The 24503-nt window shown below is 56.2% G+C and overlaps 1 protein-coding gene across 3 annotated transcripts in view; it reads right to left on the bottom strand.

Moving 5' to 3' along the window:
* The window catches only part of vgll4 (vestigial like family member 4), a 64392-nt gene extending 49971 nt beyond the window's left edge, over positions 1–14421 (bottom strand). Inside the window, exons 1-2 of one of the 3 annotated variants that reach the window (XM_031900223.1) lie at positions 14200–14421; positions 3704–3778 (exon numbers count right to left, since the gene is read on the bottom strand). In XM_031900223.1, coding sequence (XP_031756083.1) covers positions 3704–3767 — 64 coding nt within the window. In that variant the 5' untranslated portion in view covers positions 3768–3778; positions 14200–14421. Of the gene's footprint in view, positions 1–3703; positions 3779–4179; positions 4205–9245; positions 9329–14199 lie in introns of those variants that run through there. The other 2 variants (XM_031900222.1, XM_031900224.1) reach the window with 2 other exon arrangements.
* Between the last annotated feature and the right edge of the window lie 10082 nt (positions 14422–24503).

Here is a 24503-nt window from a genome sequence, read left to right as displayed (position 1 = left end):
CTGTCTCCCCCCTGGGAGTGTAAGTGAGCTCCCCCAGGAGTGTGAGTGAACCCTGTCTCCCCCCTGGGAGTGTAAGTGAGCTCCCCCCAGGAGTGTGAGTGAACCCTGTCTCCCCTCATGGAAGTGTGAGTGAGCCCCATCTCTCCCCAGGAGTACAATAAGGCAGAATATGTGACTTCCTGGTTATTTTTAGGGTTGATGTAACTGCTCCAAAATAAAACAGCAGTGCAGTGAAGCCTTATTGTGAGGAGTGTAAGCTCTTCAGACCAGTAATAGCAAGTTGCCCCCCTACCTAACCCCTCACTCTGCACTGGTGCACGCACACTCATACTCACTACTGGTTCCCCATCTCTACAGCACACTAGTTACGCTCACCGTACCTCTCACCTCCTCTCCCTCTTAGACTGCAAGCTCTTGTGATCAGGGCCCTCCATCTATTGTCTTATAACAATACACAATTGCAACACGGGGATGGGTCAGTACCAAGCGCTGGGGAGACCAATAGGCTTGCAGGCAGCAGAATTGCGGGGGCTTTGGGGGAAGGTGGGTGGGACTGGGGGGGTACCGTACCCTGCAGCTGCCCTGTAGATAAGGTGGGGAGCTCGGTGCCCGGCCTGGAGCCAAGGAACAACAAGTACAGGTGGAGACGGGCAGATCCGATTCCCTGCCCCGTGTCACATTACTCACTGCTCACCGCCCGGATCCCATTGCAGAACCCGACCCAACACAAAGCCGCCGGGCGGAACATCGACTCAGTTTCCTTCCTGAACAATGGAACTCACCTGAGCGCAGGAAGAGCCTCCCTGAAACCCGAGCAGGGATGGGCACTGGGGGCCGGCACCGTGGCACAATCACTAGGGAGCCCTTCTGTGCCAGTGTTCTACTGTTACAGGGGGGGGCACCACTAATAGGAATAATAAGGTAACGGGACAGAGGGATATAGGGATAGGGGCAATGGCACAGGGGGGCACCACTAATAGGAATAATAAGGTAACGGGACAGAGGGATATAGGGATAGGGGCAATGGCACAGGGGGGCACCACTAATAGGAATAATAAGGTAACGGGACAGAGGGATATAGGGAGGGGGGCAATGGCACAGGGGGCACCACTAATAGGAATAATAAGGTAACGAGACAATGGGATATAGGGATGGGGGCAATGGCACAGGGGGGCACCACTAATAGGAAAAATAAGGTAATGGGACAGAGAGATATAGGGAGGGGGGCAATGGCACAGGGGGCAATGGCACAGGGGGCAATGGCACAGGGGGCAATGGCACAGGGGGCAATGGCACAGGGGGCAATGGCACAGGGGGCAATGGCACAGGGGGCAATGGCACAGGGGGCAATGGCACAGGGGGCAATGGCACAGGGGGCAATGGCACAGGGGGCAATGGCACAGGGGGCAATGGCACAGGGGGCAATGGCACAGGGGGCAATGGCACAGGGGGCAATGGCACAGGGGGCAATGGCACAGGGGGCAATGGCACAGGGGGCAATGGCACAGGGGGCAATGGCACAGGGGGCAATGGCACAGGGGGCAATGGCACAGGGGGCAATGGCACAGGCACAGGGGGCACCACTAATAGGAATAATAAGGTAACGAGACAATGGGATATAGGGATGGGGGCAATGGCACAGGGGGCACCACTAATAGGAAGAATAAGGTAATGGGACAGAGGGATATAGGGATGGGGCAATGGCACAGGGGGGCACCACTAATAGGAAGAATAAGGTAATGGGACATATAGGGATGGGGGCAATGGCACAGGGGGCACCACTAATAGGAATAATAAGGTAACGGGACAGAGGGATATAGGGACAGGGGCAATGGCACAGGGGGGCACCACTAATAGGAATAATAAGGTAACGGGACAGAGGGATATAGGGATGGGGGCAATGGCACAGGGGGGCACCACTAATAGGAATAATAAGGTAACGGGACAGAGGGATATAGGGATGGGGGCAATGGCACAGGGGGGGCACCACTAATAGGAATAATAAGGTAATGGGACAGAGGGATATAGGGATGGGGGCAATGGCACAGGGGGGCACCACTAATAGGAATAATAAGGTAACGGGACAGAGGGATATAGGGATGGGGCAATGGCACAGGGGGCACCACTAATAGGAATAATAAGGTAACGGGACAGAGGGATATAGGGATGGGGGCAATGGCACAGGGGGGCACCACTAATAGGAATAATAAGGTAACGGGACAGAGGGATATAGGGACGGGGGCAATGGCACAGGGGGGCACCACTAATAGGAATAATAAGGTAACGGGACAGAGGGATATAGGGATGGGGCAATGGCACAGGGGGCACCACTAATAGGAATAATAAGGTAACGGGACAGAGGGATATAGGGACGGGGGCAATGGCACAGGGGGCACCACTAATAGGAATAATAAGGTAATGGGACAGAGGGATATAGGGATGGGGCAATGGCACAGGGGGGCACCACTAATAGGAATAATAAGGTAATGGGACATATAGGGATGGGGCAATGGCACAGGGGGGCACCACTAATAGGAATAATAAGGTAACGGGACATATAGGGATGGGGGCGCTGGGGACGGAGGGGGCGGTGCCAGGGTTCCTCTGAATTAACGGAAAAATAAAGGCGGGTATTTGGCGAGGGCAGAAGGGGCGGAACTAATTGTTCTGAGCTGAGTAAATACGAGTCGCTCGTTAGTGGAACCGGTCGGACGGGTCGGTGCGGCCTCAGTACTCGGGTCCCTTCCCTGGCGCCACAACTTGGCTCTGTGGCAGCTCCTACTGCCCCTATACAGCTCCTACTGCCCCTATACAGCTCCTACTGCCCCTATACAGCTCCTATACAGCTCCTACTGCCCCTATACAGCTCCTACTGCCCCTATACAGCTCCTACTGCCCCTATACAGCTCCTACTGCCCCTATACAGCTCCTACTGCCCCTATACAGCTCCTACTGCCCTTATACAGCTCCTACTGCCCCTATACAGCTCCTACTGCCCTTATACAGCTCCTACTGCCCCTATACAGCTCCTACTGCCCCTATACAGCTCCTACTGCCCTTATACAGCTCCTACTGCCCCTATACAGCTCCTACTGCCCCTATACAGCTCCTACTGCCCCTATACAGCTCCTACTGCCCCTATACAGCTCCTACTGCCCCTATACAGCTCCTACTGCCCCTATACAGCTCCTACTGCCCTTATACAGCTCCTACTGCCCCTATACAGCTCCTACTGCCCCTATACAGCTCCTACTGCCCCTATACAGCTCCTACTGCCCCTATACAGCTCCTACTGCTGCCAGAGGATTGTGGGAGTTGTAGTCTGGGAGGTGCTGTGTTTGGGAGACTGGGGGGGGGGGGAAGGCGGGGGCAGGGAGTTTACATGGCAAATATTTAAACTTGGGGAGGTGGGAGGGCAAATACAGTGCAGGGGCTATTGACATTGCCCCCCCACCCCCCCCCTGTGTGTGTCCCCCTAGGTGTCTGGCTAAATAGAGGAGAGGGGGACAGAAGGAGGGGGGGTACAGTAAGTGGACCCTCAGTTGCACTCAGATTCAGCCACAGGGGGCGCCTCAGAGACCCTATGGTTACTTGCTGTTGGGGGGGCCCAGCTAATGAAATCCATTCTCTCAGTTACTAGCCCCTCCCATTACAGAGCAGCGCAGCCAATCAGTGACAACTAGAAAACATAAAAGCCACTTACGTTTCTCATCATCTGCGTGAACCAATGACGCTGCCCGAGACAAAACATCCAATGGATTCTCCATTCCTGGGGCCCCTGTAAGGAAAGGGACAATGTATTGTTATGTTAGAGCCACTCACTATAGGGGAAGGGTAGGGAATCCCATAACCTGACTGCCCTTACAGTAAGGAACCCCTTCCTATGCTGATGGTGAGATCCCCTTTCCTCCCCACCCCCAATGTATCACTCATTCCCCCTCTCTGGGTAGGGAACCCCATAACCTGACTGCCCTTACAGTAAGGAACCCCTTCCTATGCTGATGGTGAGATCCCCTTTCCTCCCCACCCCCAATGTATCACTCATTCCCCCTCTCTGGGTAGGGAATCCCATAACCTGACTGCCCTTACAGTAAGGAACCCCTTCCTATGCTGATGGTGAGATCTCCTTTCCTGCCCATAACAAGACCACGCATGTTGGTTGTCGCACACAAGCAATACCTTCAGTTGGAAGTCCCTAGTCCCCATACAAATCATGTTTCCATGTCCAGGCTGAATAGGATTATGGCAGAAAAGCTCCAGCAGGTGAAGTGTCAGGGGGCGGAGCAATAATGAGAGTATTGTGGGAGGATTATAGAGTGCCCCCCCCCCCCGGGCTCACAAACAGGGCTAAAACCTTTCACCCAGAAATGCCAATTGGCTTCGCTGGGTGCCACAAGGCGAGTGAATGGTTCTGGGTCAAGGAAGAACCCAATGGATCCCAGAGATCAGGGCACAACAGGAGGCCAGGAGCAGCACCCTCCCCGGCTACATTCAGAGGTTTTGTTTGTTCTGCCGCTCAGTCTCCCAACACAGTCAGTCAGGTGTCTCCAGGCAGCAGTGCTGCAAGTAAAGGGTAAATGAGCCTATTAGTGCCTGTAGGATTATTGCTTTAACCAATCAGATGCCGAGAAACATAATCTCCTAATCCCCCAGCAGCCCCCGGGGCACGTTACAGGCCCCAATCCAAGCCAATAAACGAGAATAACAACCCCACAAATCCCCAGAATCCTCAGCGGGGCAGCAACTCTCAGGCCTCGGCTTCCCTGTCTCTAATTACAGAGATTTGCTGTGGGATCCTGTGGAACAACCCCCGGGGGGTCAAACGCACAACCTTAATTACAGGCGTCAGGACCTTCAGCAACGGCGCAATGACACCATCGGGTCAGCGGGACCGGACCCACCCTCAGTCCCCCCAGGGGGAGTTTTAGGGTTATTAGGGTAAGAGAAGGACATTCAGCTTTGTGAGCTGCTCCATTGTTACTCGGTCACTTTGTCTGGGATCTCTGGGAATCTGTTTAGAACAGAAAAGAACAAACACAACAAAGGGGGCAAAACCCGGGGCAAATCCTGTAAGGGAGCCTGTGTTAGGGGCAGTTAAACACTGAAGCTCGGGGGGGGGGGAAGTGGGTCTCTCAGCAGCTCAATCACCCCAAAGACAAAACAAAGTGGCCCAATAGCAAATGCCCTGCAATGACCCAATCAGAACCCTGATCCCAGTGCAGCTGAGAATCCACTGGACCTGGTACTGAGAGAGACATACGTCAGATATGGGGGCGCTTTCTCTTTAAGGCCAGAGCAATCCAGCACACAAAGGGTGCCAATGAGAGGGGATTAGCGCAGATTTAGGATAAAGCACTCGTGCCCCCCCCCCCCCAGACCCAATAATAGCGGCACAGTGAGACCCGACAGAACAACATTCACTCGCAGGAGCAGTTAAAGGGCCGCAGTGTGTCCCAGGGGTATTTAATTACCCCCCCCCCCCGTCTGTGGCACCTTACAGCCCCCCTGGCATTCCCAGTACCCAGAGGCACAAACAGCCCCCCCAGCCCAATAAATAGTGACTGTCTGTGGCACCTTACAGCCCCCCTGGCATTCCCAGTACCCAGAGGCACAAACAGCCCCCCAGCCCAATAAATAGTGACTGTCTGTGGCACCTTACAGCCCCCCTGGCACTTCAGCCCCTGCTCCCAGTACCCAGAGGCACAAACAGCCCCCCCCCCAGCCCAATAAATAGTGACTGTCTGTGGCACCTTACAGCCCCCCTGGCATTCCCAGTACCCAGAGGCACAAACAGCCCCCCCCCAGCCCAATAAATAGTGACTGTCTGTAGCACCTTACAGCCCCCCGGCATTCCCAGTACCCAGAGGCACAAACAGCCCCCCCCCAGCCCAATAAATAGTGACTGTCTGTGGCACCTTACAGCCCCCCTGGCATTCCCAGTACCCAGAGGCACAAACAGCCCCCCCCCAGCCCAATAAATAGTGACTGTCTGTGGCACCTTACAGCCCCCCTGGCATTCCCAGTACCCAGAGGCACAAACAGCCCCCCCAGCCCAATAAATAGTGACTGTCTGTGGCACCTTACAGCCCCCCCTGGCATTCCCAGTACCCAGAGGCACAAACAGCCCCCCCAGCCCAATAAATAGTGACTGTCTGTGGCACTTTACAGCCCCCCCGGCATTCCCAGTACCCAGAGGCACAAACACCCCCCCCCAGCCCAATAAATAGTGACTGTCTGTGCACCTTACAGCCCCCCTGGCATTCCCAGTACCCAGAGGCACAAACCCCCCCCCCAGCCCAATAAATAGTGACTGTCTGTGGCACCTTACAGCCCCCCTGGCATTCCCAGTACCCAGAGGCACAAACAGCCCCCCCAGCCAAATAAATAGTGACTGTCTGTGGCACCTTACAGCCCCCCTGGCATTCCCAGTACCCAGAGGCACAAACAGCCCCCCCCAGCCAAATAAATAGTGACTGTCTGTGGCACCTTACAGCCCCCCTGGCATTCCCAGTACCCAGAGGCACAAACAGCCCCCCCCCCAGCCCAATAAATAGTGACTGTCTGTGGCACCTTACAGCCCCCCTGTCATTCCCAGTACCCAGAGGCACAAACAGCCCCCCCAGCCCCAATAAATAGTGACTGTCTGTGGCACCTTACAGCCCCCCTGGCATTCCCAGTACCCAGAGGCACAAACAGCCCCCCCCCCAGCCCAATAAATAGTGACTGTCTGTGGCACCTTACAGCCCCCCTGGCATTCCCAGTACCCAGAGGCACAAACAGCCCCCCCAGCCCAATAAATAGTGACTGTCTGTGGCACCTTACAGCCCCCCTGGCATTCCCAGTACCCAGAGGCACAAACAGCCCCCCCAGCCCAATAAATAGTGACTGTCTGTGGCACCTTACAGCCCCCCTGGCATTCCCAGTACCCAGAGGCACAAACAGCCCCCCCAGCCCAATAAATAGTGACTGTCTGTGGCACCTTACAGCCCCCCTGGCATTCCCAGTACCCAGAGGCACAAACAGCCCCCCCCCAGCCCAATAAATAGTGACTGTCTGTGGCACCTTACAGCCCCCCCGGCATTCCCAGTACCCAGAGACACAAACAGCCCCCCCCCAGCCCAATAAATAGTGACTGTCTGTGGCACCTTACAGCCCCCCTGGCATTCCCAGTACCCAGAGGCACAAACAGCCCCCCCCCAGCCCAATAAATAGTGACTGTGGCACCTTACAGCCCCCCTGGCATTCCCAGTACCCAGAGGTTGCCAGTCTGGGCCTCAGTGCAGAATAGATATACATTGGCACACAGACTGGCACCACAATGCAGTAAGATTTAGCGCCAATGATGGGCCGACATGTGGCCCTTAGATCCCAGTGTTTGTTGCTCAGACTGTGACTCAGGTCTCTGCCAGTGATTCACTCCCAAGGGCTGCAAGGTAACCGGGAGTTACACACAGGGATAGCCCTGACAATTGTTCCTTAGTTTGTCTTTCTGTTTGTATCTGCTTCCTTTGCACGGGGGAGTGTATTTCCCGGTACCCATGTGACTGTCTCTGCTTCCTTTGCACGGGGGAGTGTATTTCCTGGTACCCATGTGACTGTCTCTGCTTCCTTTGCACGGGGGAGTGTATTTCCTGGTACCGATGTGACTGTCTCTGCTTCCTTTGCACGGGGGAGTGTATTTCCTGGTACCCATGTGACTGTCTCTGCTTCCTTTGCACGGGGGAGTGTATTTCCTGGTACCCATGTGACTGTCTCTGCTTCCTTTGCACGGGGGAGTGTATTTCCTGGTACCGATGTGACTGTCTCTGCTTCCTTTGCACAGGGGAGTGTATTTCCTGGTACCCATGTGACTGTCTCTGCTTCCTTTGCACGGGGGAGTGTATTTCCTGGTACCCATGTGACTGTCTCTGCTTCCTTTGCACGGGGGAGTGTATTTCCTGGTACCCGTGTGACTGTCTCTGCTTCCTTTCTGGCAATGAGCAGCAGTATGTTGCTTTATGGCAGACAGTCAGTGCTACAATCCCATAAGACACAGGGTGGGATGAGTTCGCTGGCAGTGGAAGGGTTACAGTTACAGCGCTGCTTCCTGGAGATGTTTGGGAGGAATTAGTTAGGGGACAGGGAGAGGTTGGTAAAAAAACCAGCAAATCTTTACAGATAAAAACCGACAGCCATGGGAAACCGGCGTAACCGCAGAACATACGTAAGATATAAAATGATATAAAATGATATAAAACTGATATAAAACGCAGAAATTGAGGGAACCCCAAAGCAGCGAGAGCGTTAGAGGGAAGCCGGGAGTAGTGGGCGGAGCCTGTGGTTCCTCAATAACAAACAGAAGAGAGTGCCACAGGCGATTGCCTCATTGCCCACGCTCCGCATTCCACAGATAGCAGTGACGCGGGCGCCTGGCTCCGCCCCCTTACTGGGAGCACGAGGGGGGACCAGTGACCTTCCACAGTGTTTCCAAACACAGAAACGTGCAAATGGTGCTCTTCATTCATGCCCACGGCAGCATGGCAGCGCCACCCACGAGGGCACATCACATATATATTCCCAGCCTGGAAGTGAGAGGTGCAAAGGGAAAAGGTTTCCCCTGGGAACACTGTGTGCGACTGAGCCCCCGATAATGACCAGTAGGCACAGAGAGAGAGAGTGCTGAGCAATATGGCAGGTTGCACCTACGGGTACTCAAGCCCTGGCACCTATGGCGGGCAACTGTCACTTTAAGGTGAAATCTATTACTAAAGGTGCCCAATAATTATGCCCCGCCCCCATTTCAGGTGCCATCAGTGCAGAACTTCCCTCGCGGGCACCCTATGCCAGGGGCACCTCTGCAGGTAGAGAAATTCAGCTGGAACCCACCAATAGGAATTCACATGCATTTAATGCAGCCAATCAGTGACTCTCTCTGGGGCAAACCTGGCGCGGGGGGGGGGGGGGGGTAATACAGAGCCTTCTCTGCATCTGCCCCTAGCGCCATGTCTGGACCAATGAATGAAGCTGTAACACAGATAGCTCTGGCACTTGCAGTACCCCCACTCCCCATTGGCTGCAACAGAACAGCACCCCCTGAGGGGGGACAGGGCAGAAAGCTGAAGGGGCAGCACCAGTTCCCAGGCAGGGCAGCCCAGTAACCCCCATTTAGTGGAATTGCCCCTGACTGTATAAATGAACGGGGAGCCCCTGAGCCACTAAGACTCCCAGCACCCGGCCGGCCCCCCAGGCAAGAGGGAAAGACTTACCCGGACACCCCAACTGCTGCAGAGCCACAAACAAACAAGAGCCTCCAACTTCCTTCATTCAGAGCCAACTCCAGCCCTGCCCCCACATGTGGCTGTTTTCTCCCACTGCCCCCCCCCCCCCCTGCTCCTCCTCCTCTAGTGACACGTGAAGGCCTCTCTGCCCCTTCAGCTGGGATTCCTTGTACTAACCCCCTCCTGCCCAGCTGCCCCCCTGCCCAGACTAACACTTGCCCCCTCCCTGCCCAACACTTCTGCCTGAGCTCCCGGGGCCCCTCTCCAGTACTGTGCAGCCCGGGGGTTGAGCCTTCGCTCTCTCTGTACATGGGAGCCAATAGGCTACAGATGTGCTGGCGCTGAGAGGGTTAATCCCAGCTGCTTGGGGATATTATTACACAATACAATACTCAGGCACTGGGGGGGGGGGGGGGGGGGTAATAACCCCAAATACAGCGGCACCAGGGCTGGTACTCAATGTGCACACAATATGATCCTCGCACTGGCACCTGGGGCATTAATCAGCCTGGCACCCAAATCAGATTACTCTGCACCCACAGGGCACCCACAGTCTGCACCCAGTACCCAGAGAGCTTGCTTCTCATACCCACAGGGCACCCATACCCAGAGAGCTTGCTGCCCGTACCCACAGGGCACCCATACCCAGAGAGCTTGCTGCCCGTACCCACAGGGCACCCATACCCAGAGAGCATGCTGCCTGTACCCACAGAGCACCCAGTACCCAGAGAGAATGCTGCCCATACCCACAGGGCACCCAGTACCCAGAGAGAATGCTGCCCATACCCACAGGGCACCCAGTACCCATAGAGAATGCTGCCCGTACCCACAGGGCACCCAGTACCCAGAGAGCATGCTCCCCATACCCACAGGGCACCCAGTACCCATAGAGAATGCTGCCCGTACCCACAGGGCACCCAGTACCCAGAGAGAATGCTGCCCGTACCCACAGGGCACCCAGTACCCCGAAAGCATGCTGCCCATACCCACAGGGCACCCAGTACCCAGAGAGAATGCTGCCCGTACCCACAGGGCACCCAGTACCCCGAAAGCATGCTGCCCATACCCACAGGGCACCCAGTACCCAGAGAGAATGCTGCCCGTACCCACAGGGCACCCAGTACCCAGAGAGCTTGCTGCCCATACCCACAGGGCACCCAGTACCCAGAGAGAATGCTGCCCATACCCACAGGGCACCCAGCACCCATAGGGCACCCAGCACCCATAGGGCACATAACAAAGTACCCACAGGGCACCCAGCACCCATAGGGCACATAACCCAGTACCCAGGGCACCCAGCACCCATAGGGCAACATAACCCATACCCACAGGGCACCCAGCACCATAGGGCACATAACCCAGCTACCCAGGGCACCCAGCACCCATGGGCACATAACCCGTACCAGGGCACCCAGCACCATAGGGCACAAAACCCAGTACCCAGGGCACCCAGCACCCATAGGGCACATAACCCAGTACCCACAGGGCACCCAGCACCCATAGGGCACATAACCCAGTACCCACAGGGCACCCAGCTTCCCATAGGGCACATAACCCAGTACCCACAGGGCACCCAGCACCCATAGGGCACATAACCCAGTACCCACAGGGCACCCAGCACCCATAGGGCACATAACCCAGTACCCACAGGGCCACCCAGCACCCATAGGCACATAACCCAGTACCCACAGGGCACCCAACACCCATAGGGCACATAACCCAGTACCCACAGGGCACCCAGCACCCATAGGGCACATAACCCAGTACCCAGGGCACCCAGCACCCATAGGGCACATAACCCAGTACCCAGGGCACCCAGCACCCATAGGGCACATAACCCAGTACCCATGGCACCCAGCACCCTTAGGGAACATAACCCAGTACCCATGGCACCCAGCACCCTTAGGGCACATAACCCAGTACCCAGGGCACCCAGCACCCATAGGGCACATAACCCAGTACCCAGGGCACCCAGCACCCATAGGGCACATAACCCAGTACCCACAGGGCACCCAGCTCCCATAGGGCACATAACCAGTACCCACAGGGCACCCAACACCCATAGGGCACATAACCCAGTACCCACAGGGCACCCAGCACCCATGGGGCACATAACCCAGTACCCACAGGGCACCCAGCACCCATAGGGCACATAAACCCAGTACCCAGGGCACCCAGCACCCACAGGGCACATAACCCAGTACCCATGGCACCCAGCACCCATAGGGCACATAACCCAGTACCCAGGGCACCCAGCACCCATAGGGCACATAACCCAGTACCCATGGCACCCAGCACCCTTAGGGCACATAACCCAGTACCCAGGGCACCCAGCACCCATAGGGCACATAACCCAGTACCCAGGGCACCCAGCAGCACCCACAGGGCACATAACCCAGTACCTACAGGGCACCCAGCACCCATAGGGCACATAACCCAGTACCCACAGGGCACCCAGCACCCATAGGGCACATAACCCAGTACCCACAGGGCACCCAGCCACCCATAGGGCACATACCCAGTACCCGGGCACCCAGCACCCACAGGGCACATAACCCAGTACCCATGGCACCCAGCACCCATAGGGCACATAACCCAGTACCCAGGGCACCCAGCACCCATAGGGCACATAACCCAGTACCCATGGCAACCCAGCACCCTTAGGGCACATAACCCCAGTACCCAGGGCACCCAGCACCCATAAGGGCACATAACCCAGTACCCAGGGCACCCAGCACCCATAGGGCACATAACCAGTACCCAGGGCACCCAGCACCCATAGGGCACATAACCCAGTACCCACAGGGCACCCAGCCACCCATAGGGCACATAACCCAGTACCCACAGGGCACCCAGCTCCCATAGGGCACATAACCCAGTACCCACAGGGCACCCAGCACCCATAGGGCACATAACCCAGTACACAAGGGCACCCAGCACCATAGGGCACATAACCCAGTACCCACAGGGCACCCAGCACCCATAGGGCACATAACCCAGTACCAGGGCACCCAGCACCCACAGGGCACATAACCCAGTACCAGGGCACCCAGCACCCATAGGGCACATAACCCAGTACCCAGGGCACCCAGCACCCATAGGGCAACATAACCCAGTACCCACAGGGCACCCAGCACCCATAGGGCACATAACCCAGTACCCACAGGGCACCCAGCACCCATAGGGCACATAACCCAGTACCCACAGGGCACCCAGCACCCATAGGGCACAAACCCAGTACCCAGGGCACCCAGCACCCATAGGGCACATACCCAGTACCCAGGGGCACCCAGCACCCATAGGGCACATAACCCAGTACCCAGGGCACCCAGCACCCACAGGGCACATAACCCAGTACCCCATGGCACCCAGCACCCATAGGGCACATAACCCAGTACCCAGGGCACCCAGCACCCATAGGGCACATAACCCAGTACCCATGGCACCCAGCACCCTTAGGGCACATAACCCAGTACCCAGGGCACCCAGCACCCATAGGGCACATAACCCAGTACCCAGGGCACCCAGCACCCATAGGGCACATAACCCAGTACCCAGGGCACCCAGCACCCATAGGGCACATAACCCAGTACCCACAGGGCACCCAGCACCCATAGGGCACATAACCCAGTACCCACAGGGCACCCAGCTCCCATAGGGCACATAACCAGTACCCACAGGGCACCCAGCACCCATAGGGCACATAACCCAGTACCACAGGGCACCCAGCACCCATAGGGCACATAACCCAGTACCCACAGGGCACCCAGCACCCATAGGGCACATAACCCAGTACCCAGGGCACCCAGCACCCACAGGGCACATAACCCAGTACCCAGGGCACCCAGCACCCATAGGGCACATAACCCAGTACCCAGGGCACCCAGCACCCATAGGGCACATAACCCAGTACCCACAGGGCACCCAGCACCCATAGGGCACATAACCCAGTACCCACAGGGCACCCAGCACCCATAGGGCACATAACCCAGTACCCACAGGGCACCCAGCACCCATAGGGCACATAACCCAGTACCCAGGGCACCCAGCACCCATAGGGCACATAACCCAGTACCCAGGGCACCCAGCACCCACAGGGCACATAACCCAGTACCCAGGGCACCCATACGGCACATAACCCAGCACCCACAGGGCACATAACCCAGTACCCACAGGGCACATAACCCAGTACCCACAGGGCACCCAGCACCCATAGGGCACATAACCCAGTACCCAGGGGGCACCCAGCACCCATAGGGCACATAACCCAGTACCCAGGGCACCCAGCACCCACAGGGCAACATAACCCAGTACCCAGGGCACCCAGCACCCATAGGGCACATAACCCAGTACCCAGGGCACCCAGTACCCATAGGGCACATAACCCAGTACCCACAGGGCACCCAGCACCCATAGGGCACATAACCCAGTACCCACAGGGCACCCAGCACGCCATAGGGCACATAACCCAGTACCCACAGGGCACCCAGCACCCATAGGGCACATAACCCAGTACCCAGGGCACCCAGCACCCATAGGGCACATAACCCAGTACCCAGGGCACCCAGCACCCACAGGGCACATAACCCAGTACCCACAGGGCACATAACCCAGTACCCAGGGCACCCATACGGCACATAACCCAGCACCCACAGGGCACATAACCCAGTACCCACAGGGCACCCAGCACCCATAGGGCACATAACCCAGTACCCAGGGCACCCAGCACCCATAGGGCACATAACCCAGTACCCACAGGGCACCCAGCACCCATAGGGCACATAACCCAGTACCCACAGGGCACCCAGCACCCACAGGGCACATAACCCAGCACCCATAGGGCACATAACCCAGCACCCATAGGGCACATAACCCAGCACCCATAGGGCAGGAACAATCTGTACCAAACTATCCCCCCCCGGTGCCCCATTCCCGGACTCACCAGTTCCCGTAACTTTCTAACAGTCGGACAGGAGCCCCGAACTGGGGCAGAACATCCGCCGTTGGTACCGGACGAGGTCCCGCCGGGCAATGGGTTGGGTATTTGGGCTCCCCAACTACCGGGGTAACTGGTACTTCCCGCCGGAGGGTTCGGTACCGAAGCTCTGGGCTCAGACACCGCAGCACCTCTCGGAACTCCCGGAACGCTCGGAATGACGGAATTCGCTTCCTGGCAGGTGGAGCGGCGCCGCCGCTGATTGGCTGAGGGGCGGGGCACTGGGCGGGGCATCATGAGGGTGATGTCATCAATTGTAGCGCAGGTACCGGGAGTTACTGGGAGTTACTGGGAGTTACTGGTACCGGCTCTAGTTTGTAGCATCTGGGTACATTCTTATTTATAGGGATTATGGGGTACAGGGGTACATTCTTATTTATAGGGATTATGGGGTACAGGGGTACATTCTTTTTATAGAGATTATGGGGTACAGGGGTACATTCTTATTTATAGGGACTATGGGGTACAGGGGTACATTCTTATTTATAGGGATTATGGGGTACAGGGGTACATTCTTATTTATAGGGATTATGGGGTACAGGGGTACATTTTTATAGGGATTATGGGGTACAGGGGTACATTCTTATTTATAGGGATTATGGGGTACAGGGGCACATTCTTATTTATAGGGATTATGGGGTACAGGGGTACATTCTTATTTTAAGGGATATGGGGTACAGGTACATTCTTATTTATAGGGGATTTATGGGTACAGGGGCACATTCTTATTTATAGGGATTATGGGGTACAGGGGCACATTCTTATTTATAGGGATTATGGGGTACAGGGGTACATTCTTATTTATAGGGATTATGGGGTACAGGGGTACATTCTTATTTATAGGGATTATGGGGTACAGGGGCACATTCTTATTTATAGGGACTATGGGGTACAGGGGTACATTCTTATTTATAGGGACTATGGGGTACAGGGGTACATTCTTATTTATAGGGATTATGGGGTACAGGGGTACATTCTTATTTATAGGGACTATGGGGTACAGGGTACATTCTTATAGGGATTATGGGGTACAGGGGTACATTCTTATTTATAGGGACTATGGTAGCAGGGGGTACATTTTTTTAGGGATTATGGGGTACAGGGTACATTCTTATTTATAGGGATAGGGGGTACAGGGGCACATTCTTATTTATAGGGACTATGGGGTAGCGGGGTACATTTTTTTAAAATAGGGATTATGGGTTCAGGGGTACATTCTTATTTATAGGGATTAGGGGGTACAGGGGTACATTCTTATTTATAGGGATTATGGGGTACAGGGGTACATTCTTATTTATAGGGATTATGGGGTACAGGGGTACATTTTTATAGGGATTATGGGGTACAGGGGTACATTCTTATTTATAGGGATTAGGGGGTACAGGAAGGTTAGGGTGCATGTGGTGAAATTATTTTGGCAGAGGGGGTTGGGATTAGAATATATACCCAGGAGTCAGTTGGGGGATTAGCGGTATGGGGGGGCTGGGTAGTTACAGAGAGGGGGCCCTGGGAAACGGTACTGATCCATAACAGGGGGTCAAGGGGGGGATATGGGATCTATTACAGGGGCGCTTGGGTTTTTCACGGCTTCCTGGTACCAGGGCATCAGGTTCCGCCCCCTGCCCCCCATTGCCCAGATATTGGGGAGACCTGCCTGTGTGGATCCGGTTGGACTTAATCCACATGGTTTGATGGTTACAGAGTAAAGGAATCATTAGGAATATTTTGGGTTGGATCTGGGGAGCAGGTTCTCTCAGTCTTGGCCCAAGAATCCCACTGAAACAGCTGGGGTGCATCATGGGAAATCTGTGCCCTCTCAGGTGCATCATCATCACCATCAGTTACCCCCCCCCCCCATGTGACTATTACCCCCAGTCCCATCTGTGTGACCTAATCCCTTCCCAGCATCCTCCTCTGGCCTCTGTCCCTTCCCAGCATCCTTCTCTGGCCTCTGTCCCTTCCCAGCATCCTCCTCTGGCCTCAGTCCCTTCCCAGCATCCTCCTCTGGCCGGTCAGTCCGAGCTCCCACCCAGCATCCTCCTCTGGCCTCTGTCCAGCCTTCCCAGCATCCTCCTCTGGCCTCAGTCGCCTTCCCAGCATCCTCCTCTGGCCTCAGTCCTTCCCAGCATCCTCCTCTGGCCTCAGTCCCTTCCCAGCATTCTCCTCTGGCCTCAGTCCTTCCCAGCATCCTCCTCTGGCCTCTGTCCGCTTCCAGCATCCTCCTCTGGCCTCAGTCCCTTCCCAGCATTCTCCTCTGGCCTCTGTCCCTTACAGCATCCTCCTCTGGCCTCAGTCCCTTCCCAGCATCCTCCTCTGGCCTCAGTCTCCAGCATTCTCCTCTGTCCCAGCATTCTCCTCTGGCCTCAGTCCCTTCCCAGCATCCTCCTCTGGCCTCAGTTCCTTCCGCAGCATCCTCCTCTGGCCTCAGTCCCCTTCCCAGCATCCTCCTCTGGCCTCAGTTCCTTCCCAGCATCCTCCTCTGGCCTCAGTCCCTTCCCAGCATCCTCCTCTGGCCTCAGTCCCTTCCCAGCATCCTCCTCTGGCCTCAGTCCCTTCCCAGCATCCTCCTCTGGCCTCAGTCCCTTCCCAGCATCCTCCTCTGGCCTCAGTCCCTTCCCAGCATCCTCCTCTGGCCTCAGTCCCTTCCCAGCATCCTCCTCTGGCCTCAGTCCCTTCCCAGCATCCTCCTCTGGCCTCAGTCCCTTCCCAGCATCCTCCTCTGGCCTCAGTCCCTTCCCAGCATCCTCCTCTGGCCTCAGTTCCTTCCCAGCATTCTCCTCTGGCCTCAGTCCCTTCCCAGCATTCTCCTCTGGCCTCAGTCCCTTCCCAGCATCCTCCTCTGGCCTCAGTCCTTCCCAGCATTCTCCTCTGGCCTCAGTCCCTTCCCAGCATTCTCCTCTGGCCTCAGTCCCTTCCCAGCATCCTCCTCTGGCCTCAGTCCCTCCCAGCATCCTCCTCTGGCCTCAGTCCCCTTCCCAGCATCCTCCTCTGGCCTCAGTTCCTTCCCAGCATGCTCCTCTGGCCTCAGTCCCTTCCCAGCATCCTCCTCTGGCCTCAGTCCCTTCCAGCATCCTCCTCTGGCCTCAGTCCCTTCCCAGCATGCTCCTCTGGCCTCAGTGTCCTTCCCAGCATCCTCCTCTGGCCTCAGTCCCTTCCCAGCATCCTCCTCTGGCCTCAGTCCCTTTCGCCAGCATCCTCCTCTGGCCTCAGTTCCTTCCAGCATCCTCCTCTGGCCTCAGTCCATTCCCAGCATTCTCCTCTGGCCTCAGTTCCTTCCCAGCATGCTCCTCTGACCTCAGTCCCTTCCCAGCATTCTCCTCTGGCCTCAGTCCCTTCCCAGCATCCTCCTCTGGCCTCAGTTCTTCCCAGCATTCTCCTCTGGCCTCAGTTCCTTCCCAGCATGCTCCTCTGGCCTCAGTCCCTCCCAGCATCCTCCTCTGGCCTCAGTTCCTTCCCAGCATCCTCCTCTGGCCTCTGTCCCTTCCCAGCATTCTCCTCTGGCCTCAGTTCCTTCCCAGCATCCTCCTCTGGCCTCAGTTCCTTCCAGCATCCTCCTCTGGCCTCAGTCCCTTTCCCAGCATCCTCCTCTGGCCTCAGTCCCTTCCCAGCATCCTCCTCTGGCCTCAGTTCCTTCCCAGCATCCTCCTCTGGCCTCAGTCCCTTCCAGCATTCTCCTCTGGCCTCAGTCCCTTCCCAGCATCCTCCTCTGGCCTCAGTTCCTTCCCAGCATCCTCCTCTGGCCTCAGTTCCTTCCCAGCATCCTCCTCTGGCCTCAGTCCCTTCCCAGCATCCTCCTCTGGCCTCAGTCCCTCCAGCATTCTCCTCTGGCCTCAGTCCCTTCCCAGCATCCTCCTCTGGCCTCAGTTCCTTCCCAGCATCCTCCTCTGGCCTCAGTTCCTTCCCAGCATCCTCCTCTGGCCTCAGTTCCTTCCCCAAGCATCCTCCTCTGGCCTCAAGTCCTTTCCAGCATCCTCCTCTGGCCTCAGTCCCTTCCCAGCATTCTCCTCTGGCCTCAGTCCTTCCAGCATCCTCCTCTGGCCTCAGTTCCTTCCCAGCATCCTGCCTCTGGCCTCAGTTCCTTCCCAGCATCCTCCTCTGGCCTCAGTCCCTTCCCAGCATCCTCCTCTGGCCCGAGTCCCTTCCCAGCATTCTCCTCTGGCCTCAGTCCCTTCCCAGCATCCTCCTCTGGCCTCAGTTCCTTCCCAGCATCCTCCTCTGGCCTCAGTCCTTTCGCCTTAGCATCCTCCTCTGGCCTCAGTCCTTCCCAGCATCCTCCTCTGGCCTCAGTCCCCTTCCCAGCATCCTCCTCTGGCCTCAGTTCCTTCCCAGCATCCTCCTCTGGCCTCAGTCCCTTCCCAGCATTCTCCTCTGGCCTCAGTTCCTTCCCAGCATGCTCCTCTGGCCTCAGTCCCTTCCCAGCATGCTCCTCTGGCCTCAGTTCCTTCCCAGCATGCTCCTCTGGCCTCTGTCCCTTCCCAGCATTCTCCTCTGGCCTCAGTCCCTTCCCAGCATGCTCCTCTGGCCTCAGTTCCTTCCCAGCATGCTCCTCTGGCCTCAGTTCCTTCCCAGCATTCTCCTCTGGCCTCAGTCCCTTCCCAGCATGCTCCTCTGGCCTCAGTTCCTTCCCAGCATGCTCCTCTGGCCTCAGTCCCTTCCCAGCATGCTCCTCTGGCCTCAGTTCCTTCCCAGCATGCTCCTCTGGCCTCAGTTCCTTCCCAGCATTCTCCTCTGGCCTCAGTCCCTTCCCAGCATGCTCCTCTGGCCTCAGTCCCTTCCCAGCATTCTCCTCTGGCCTCAGTTCCTTCCGCAGCATGCTCCTCTGAGCTCAGTCCCTTCCGCAGCATCCTCCTCTGGCCTCTGTCCGTTCCCAGCATTCTCCTCTGGCCTCAGTCCCTTCCCAGCATTCTCTCTGGCCTCAGTTCGCTTCCCAGCATCCTCCTCTGGCCTCTGTCCCTTCCCAGCATGCTCCTCTGGCCTCAGTCCCTTCCCCAGCATCCTCCTCTGGCCTCAGTTCCTTCCCAGCATGCTCCTCTGGCCTCAGTTCCTTCCCAGCATTCTCCTCTGGCCTCAGTCCCTTCCCAGCATTCTCCTCTGGCCTCAGTCCCTTCCCAGCATCCTCCTCTGGCCTCAGTTCCTTCCCAGCATGCTCCTCTGGCCTCAGTTCCTTCCCAGCATGCTCCTCTGGCCTCAGTCCCTTCCCAGCATCCTCCTCTGGCTGCAGTCCCTTCCCCAGCATTCTCCTCTGGGCCTCAGTCCCTTCCCAGCATTCTCCTCTGGCCTCAGTTCCTTCCCAGCATCCTCCTCTGGCCTCAGTCCCTTCCCAGCATCCTCCTCTGGCCTCAGTCCTCTCCAGCATTCTCCTCTGGCCTCAGTCCCTTCCCAGCATCCTCCTCTGGCCTCAGTCCCTTCCCAGCATCCTCCTCTGGCCTCAGTCCCTTCCCAGCATGCTCCTCCTGGCCTCTGTCCCTTTCCAGCATTCTCCTCTGGCCTCAGTTCCTTCCCGAGCATTCTCCTCTGGCCTCAGTCCCTTCCCAGCATTCTCCTCTGGCCTCAGTCCCTTCCCAGCATCCTCCTCTGGCCTCAGTTCCTTCCCAGCATGCTCCTCTGGCCTCAGTTCCTTCCCAGCATGCTCCTCTGGCCTCAGTCCCTTCCCAGCATTCTCCTCTGGCCTCAGTCCCTTCCCAGCATCCTCCTCTGGCCTCAGTCCCTTCCCAGCATTCTCCTCTGGCCTCAGTCCCTTCCCAGCATCCTCCTCTGGCCTCATCCCCTTCCCAGCATCCTCCTCTGGCCTCAGTCCCTTCCCAGCATGCTCCTCTGGCCTCTGTCCCTTCCCAGCATTCTCCTCTGGCCTCAGTCCCTTCCCAGCATCCTTCTCTGGCCTCAGTCCCTTCCCAGCATCCTCCTCTGGCCTCTGTCCCTTCCCGGCATCCTCCTCTGGCCTCAGTCCCTTCCCAGCATCCTCCTCTGGCCTCAGTCCCTTCCCCAGCATCCTCCTCTGGCCTCAGTCCCTTCCCAGCATTCTCCTCTGGCCTCAGTCCCTTCCCAGCATCCTCCTCTGGCCTCAGTCCCTTCCCAGCATCCTCCTCTGGCCTCAGTCCCTTCCCAGCATCCTCCTCTGGCCTCAGTCCCTTCCCAGCATCCTCCTCTGGCCTCAGTCCCTTCCCAGCATCCTCCTCTGAGCTCAGTCCCTTCCCAGCATCCTTCTCTGGCCTCTGTCCCTTCCCAGCATGCTCCTCTGAGCTCAGTCCCCTCCAGTCTCAGGACACTCACATTTGGGGGCCAGAGCAGAATGTGGGGCCACAGCTGGCCCCCGGGCCGCCAGTTGGAGAGCCCTGTTCTAGAGAATAACAGTAGCAGAATAGGGCCCATGGGGGCACCCAGTAATTACCCCCCCACAGAGCATTTCCAGCCAAACCGGTTCTGGTGTCGGTAGCGCCTTCCCATGTGCCAGATGAGCTCATTTACTGATCCTGTTGGATCTTGTCCTCAACCTTCTCCCCGAGGTGCAGCCCCCGCCCCAATGCAACTCCCTGTCATCCTCCTCCCTGCCCCATAAACCCTGCTGCCCTGTGTGTGTCTAGGGGGGCATTCTTATCTACCCCACGTCCCGGGGGGGGGTCCCTTTATTACCTACCCTGTGTGTATCTAGGGGGCCCCTTTATTACCTACCCTGTGGTATCTTTAGGGGGGGGGCCTTTATTACCTACCCTGGTGTGTATCTGGGGGGGGGTCGTCCCTTTATTACCTCCCTGTGTGTATCTAGGGGGTCCTTTATTACCTAACCTGCGTGTATCTAGGGGGGTTCCCTTTATTACCTACCCTGTGTGTATCTGGGGGGGGGGTCCCTTTATTACCTACCCTGTGTGTATCTAGGGGGGTCCCTTTATTACCTACTCTGTGTGTATCTAGGGGGGCCCTTTATTACCTACCCTGTGTGTATCTAGGGGGGGGCCCTTTATTACCTACCCTGTGTGTATCTAGGGGGGTCCCTTTATTACCTACCTGTTGTGTATCTAGGGGGGGCCCTTTATTACCTACCCTGTGTGTATCTAGGGGGGTCCCTTTATTACCTAACCTGCGTGTATCTAGGGGGGTCCCTTTATTACCTACCCTGTGTGTATCTGGGGGGGGGGTCCCTTTAATTACGCCCTACCTGTGTGTATCTAGGGGGGTCCCCTTTATTACCTACTCTGTGTGTATCTAGGGGGGGCCCTTATTACCTACCCTGTGTGTATCTGGGGGGGCCCTTTATTACCTACCCCTGTGTGTATCTAGGGGGGTCCCTTTATTACCTACCCTGCGTGTATCTAGGGGGGCCCTTTATTACCTACCCTGTGTGTATCTAGGCGTGTCCCTTTATTACCTACCCTGTGTACCCGGGGGGGGGTCCCTTTATTACCTACCCTGTGTGTCATCTAGGGGGGGCCTTTAATTACCTTAACGCCTGTGTGTATCTAGGGGGGTCCTTTTATTACCCGTACCCTGTGTTTATCTAGGGGGGGTCCCTTTATTACCAACCTGCGTGTATCTAGGGGGGTCCCTTTATTACCTACCCTGTGTGTATCTAGGGGGGTCCCTTTTATTACCTACCCTGTGTGTATCTAGGGGGGTCCCTTTATTACCTAACCTGCGTGTATCTAGGGGGGTTCCCTTTATTACCTAACCTGCGTGTATCTAGGGGGTCTTTATTACCTATCCTGTGTGTATCTAGGGGGGGTCCCTTTATATTACCTACCCTGCGTGTATCTTAGGGGGTCCCTTTATTCACTACCCTGCGTGTATCTAGGGGGTTCCTTTATTACCTACCCTGTGTGTATCTGGGGGGGTCGCCTTTATTACCTACTCTGTGTGTATCTGGGGGGGTCCCTTTATTACCTACCCTGTGTGTATCTAGGGGGTCCCTTTATTACCTACCCTGCGTGTATCTAGGGGGGTCCCCTTGTATACCTACCCTGTGTGTATCTAGGGGGGGCCCTTTATTACCTACCCTGTGTGTATCTAGGGGGGCCCTTTTATTACCTACTCTGTGTGTATCTAGGGGGGTCCCTTTATTACCTACCCTGTGTGTATCTAGGGGGGTCCCTTTATTACCTACCCTGCGTGTATCTAGGGGGGGTGCCCTTTTTTACCTACCTGTGTGTATCTAGGGGGGGCCCTTTATTACCCTACCCTGCGTGTATCTAGGGGGGTCCCTTTTAATTACCTACCCTGTGTGTATCTAGGGGGGGGGCCCTTTATTACCTACCCTGTGTGTATCTAGGGGGGTCCCTCTTTTTACCTACCCTGTGTGTATCTAGGGGGTCCCTTTATTACCTACCCTGTGTGTATCTAGGGGGTCCCTTTTCCTAACCTGCGTGTATCTAGGGGGTCCCTTTATTACCTACCCTGTGTGTATCTGGGGGGGGGTCCTCCTTTAATTACCTACCCTGTGTGTATCTAGGGGGGTCCCTTTATTACCTACTCTGTGTGTATCTAGGGGGGGGGCCCCTTTATTACCTACCTGTGTGTATCTAGGGGGGGGGCCCTTATTACCTACCCTGTGTGTATCTAGGGGGGTCCTTTATTACCTACCCTGCGTGTATCTAGGGGGGGCCTTTTTATCCTTACCCTGTGTGTATCTAGGCGTGTCCCTTTATTACCTACCCTGTGTCCCGGGGGGGGGGTCCCTTTATTACCTACCCTGTGTGTATCTAGGGGGGGCCCTTTATTACCTACCCTGTGTGTATCTAGGGGGGTCCTTTTATTACCTACCCTGTGTTTATCTAGGGGGGTCCCTTTATTACCTAACCTGCGTGTATCTAGGGGGGTCCCTTTATTACCTACCCTGTGTGTATCTAGGGGGGTCCCTTTATTACCTACCCTGTGTGTATCTAGGGGGGGTCCTTTATTACCTAACCTGCGTGTATTTAGGGGGGGGGTCCCCCCGCCCCTTTATTACCTACCCTGCGTGTATCTAGGGGGGTCCCTTTATTACCTATCCTGTGTGTATCTAGGGGGGGTCCCTTTATTACCTACCCTGCGTGTATCTAGGGGGGGTCCCTTTATTACCTACCCTGCGTGTATCTAGGGGGGTCCCTTTATTACCTACCCTGTGTGTATCTGGGGGGGTCCCTTTATTACCTACTCTGTGTGTATCTGGGGGGGTCCCTTTATTACCTACCCTGTGTGTATCTAGGGGGTCCCTTTATTACCTACCCTGTGTGTATCTGGGGGGGTCCCTTTATTACCTACCCTGTGTGTATCTGGGGGGGTCCCTTTATTACCTACCCTGTGTGTATCTAGGCGGGTCCCTTTATTACCTACCCTGCGTGTATCTAGGGGGGGCCCTTTATTACCTACCCTGCGTGTATCTAGGCGGGTCCCTTTATTACCTACCCTGTGTGTATCTAGGGGGGGTCCCTTTATTACCTACCCTGTGTGTATCTAGGGGGGTCCCTTTATTACCTACCCTGCGTGTATCTAGGGGGGTCCCTTTATTACCTACCCTGCGTGTATCTAGGGGGGGCCCTTTATTACCTACCCTGTGTCTATCTAGGGGGGGCCCTTTATTACCTACCCTGTGTGTATCTAGGGGGGTCCCCAGAGGGCTGATATATCAGGGAGGGGGCAAGTTAATGGCGGAAGATGTTCCATATTGGGATATACATACCTGGGGGCACAGGTACTATAACCAGAGGGGGTCACTGGGAGGAGTTGGGGCGCCCCAGACACCATTGTGCCCAGACAAGGGGCAGGAGAAACACAAAACCGTAACGGTCTCGCCACTGCGGGGAGGGAAAATCCTCCTCTGAAGCCAAAGAACAAAGCACTTGCCACCCAGGGTAATTATTAAGCCAATAATCCTGTGTTGAGGTCTCTGGGGGTGGGAGGGGGAGACGGATCCGATCCCTTCACTTTATTTGCCTCCAGCCGGAAATTCCTGTTTTTTTGTTCTTGCTTCTAAGTTTTAATATCATATTTCTGTAAGGTCTGGTTTGGGCAGGAACGGCGCTGGATTTGGCTGCCGGGCAACATGGGAAACTCAAGGTGGGCCCTTTAGTCTCTGGGGACAAACTCCTTATCAATTCTGCCCTTGGGGTGGGGGTGAAAGCAGGAGCAAAATGAATGGAATAAGTACATTGGCTGTTCCTCCTGTCCTATCATTGTTGTCAAGTAAGAACAATCCCCCTGTATCCATAGCTGCAGGAGATTTGCCCCACAATTTAGCAGGAACAGCCCCCTAAGTTTGCCCATAGCCTGTACAGAGAGAT

This window comes from Xenopus tropicalis, chromosome 4 (assembly GCF_000004195.4).
Source record: "Xenopus tropicalis strain Nigerian chromosome 4, UCB_Xtro_10.0, whole genome shotgun sequence".
NCBI classification, from domain to species: Eukaryota; Metazoa; Chordata; class Amphibia; order Anura; family Pipidae; genus Xenopus; species Xenopus tropicalis.
Note: the sequence above shows the minus strand (reverse complement) of the source record. Positions and strands in the feature narration are given on the sequence as shown.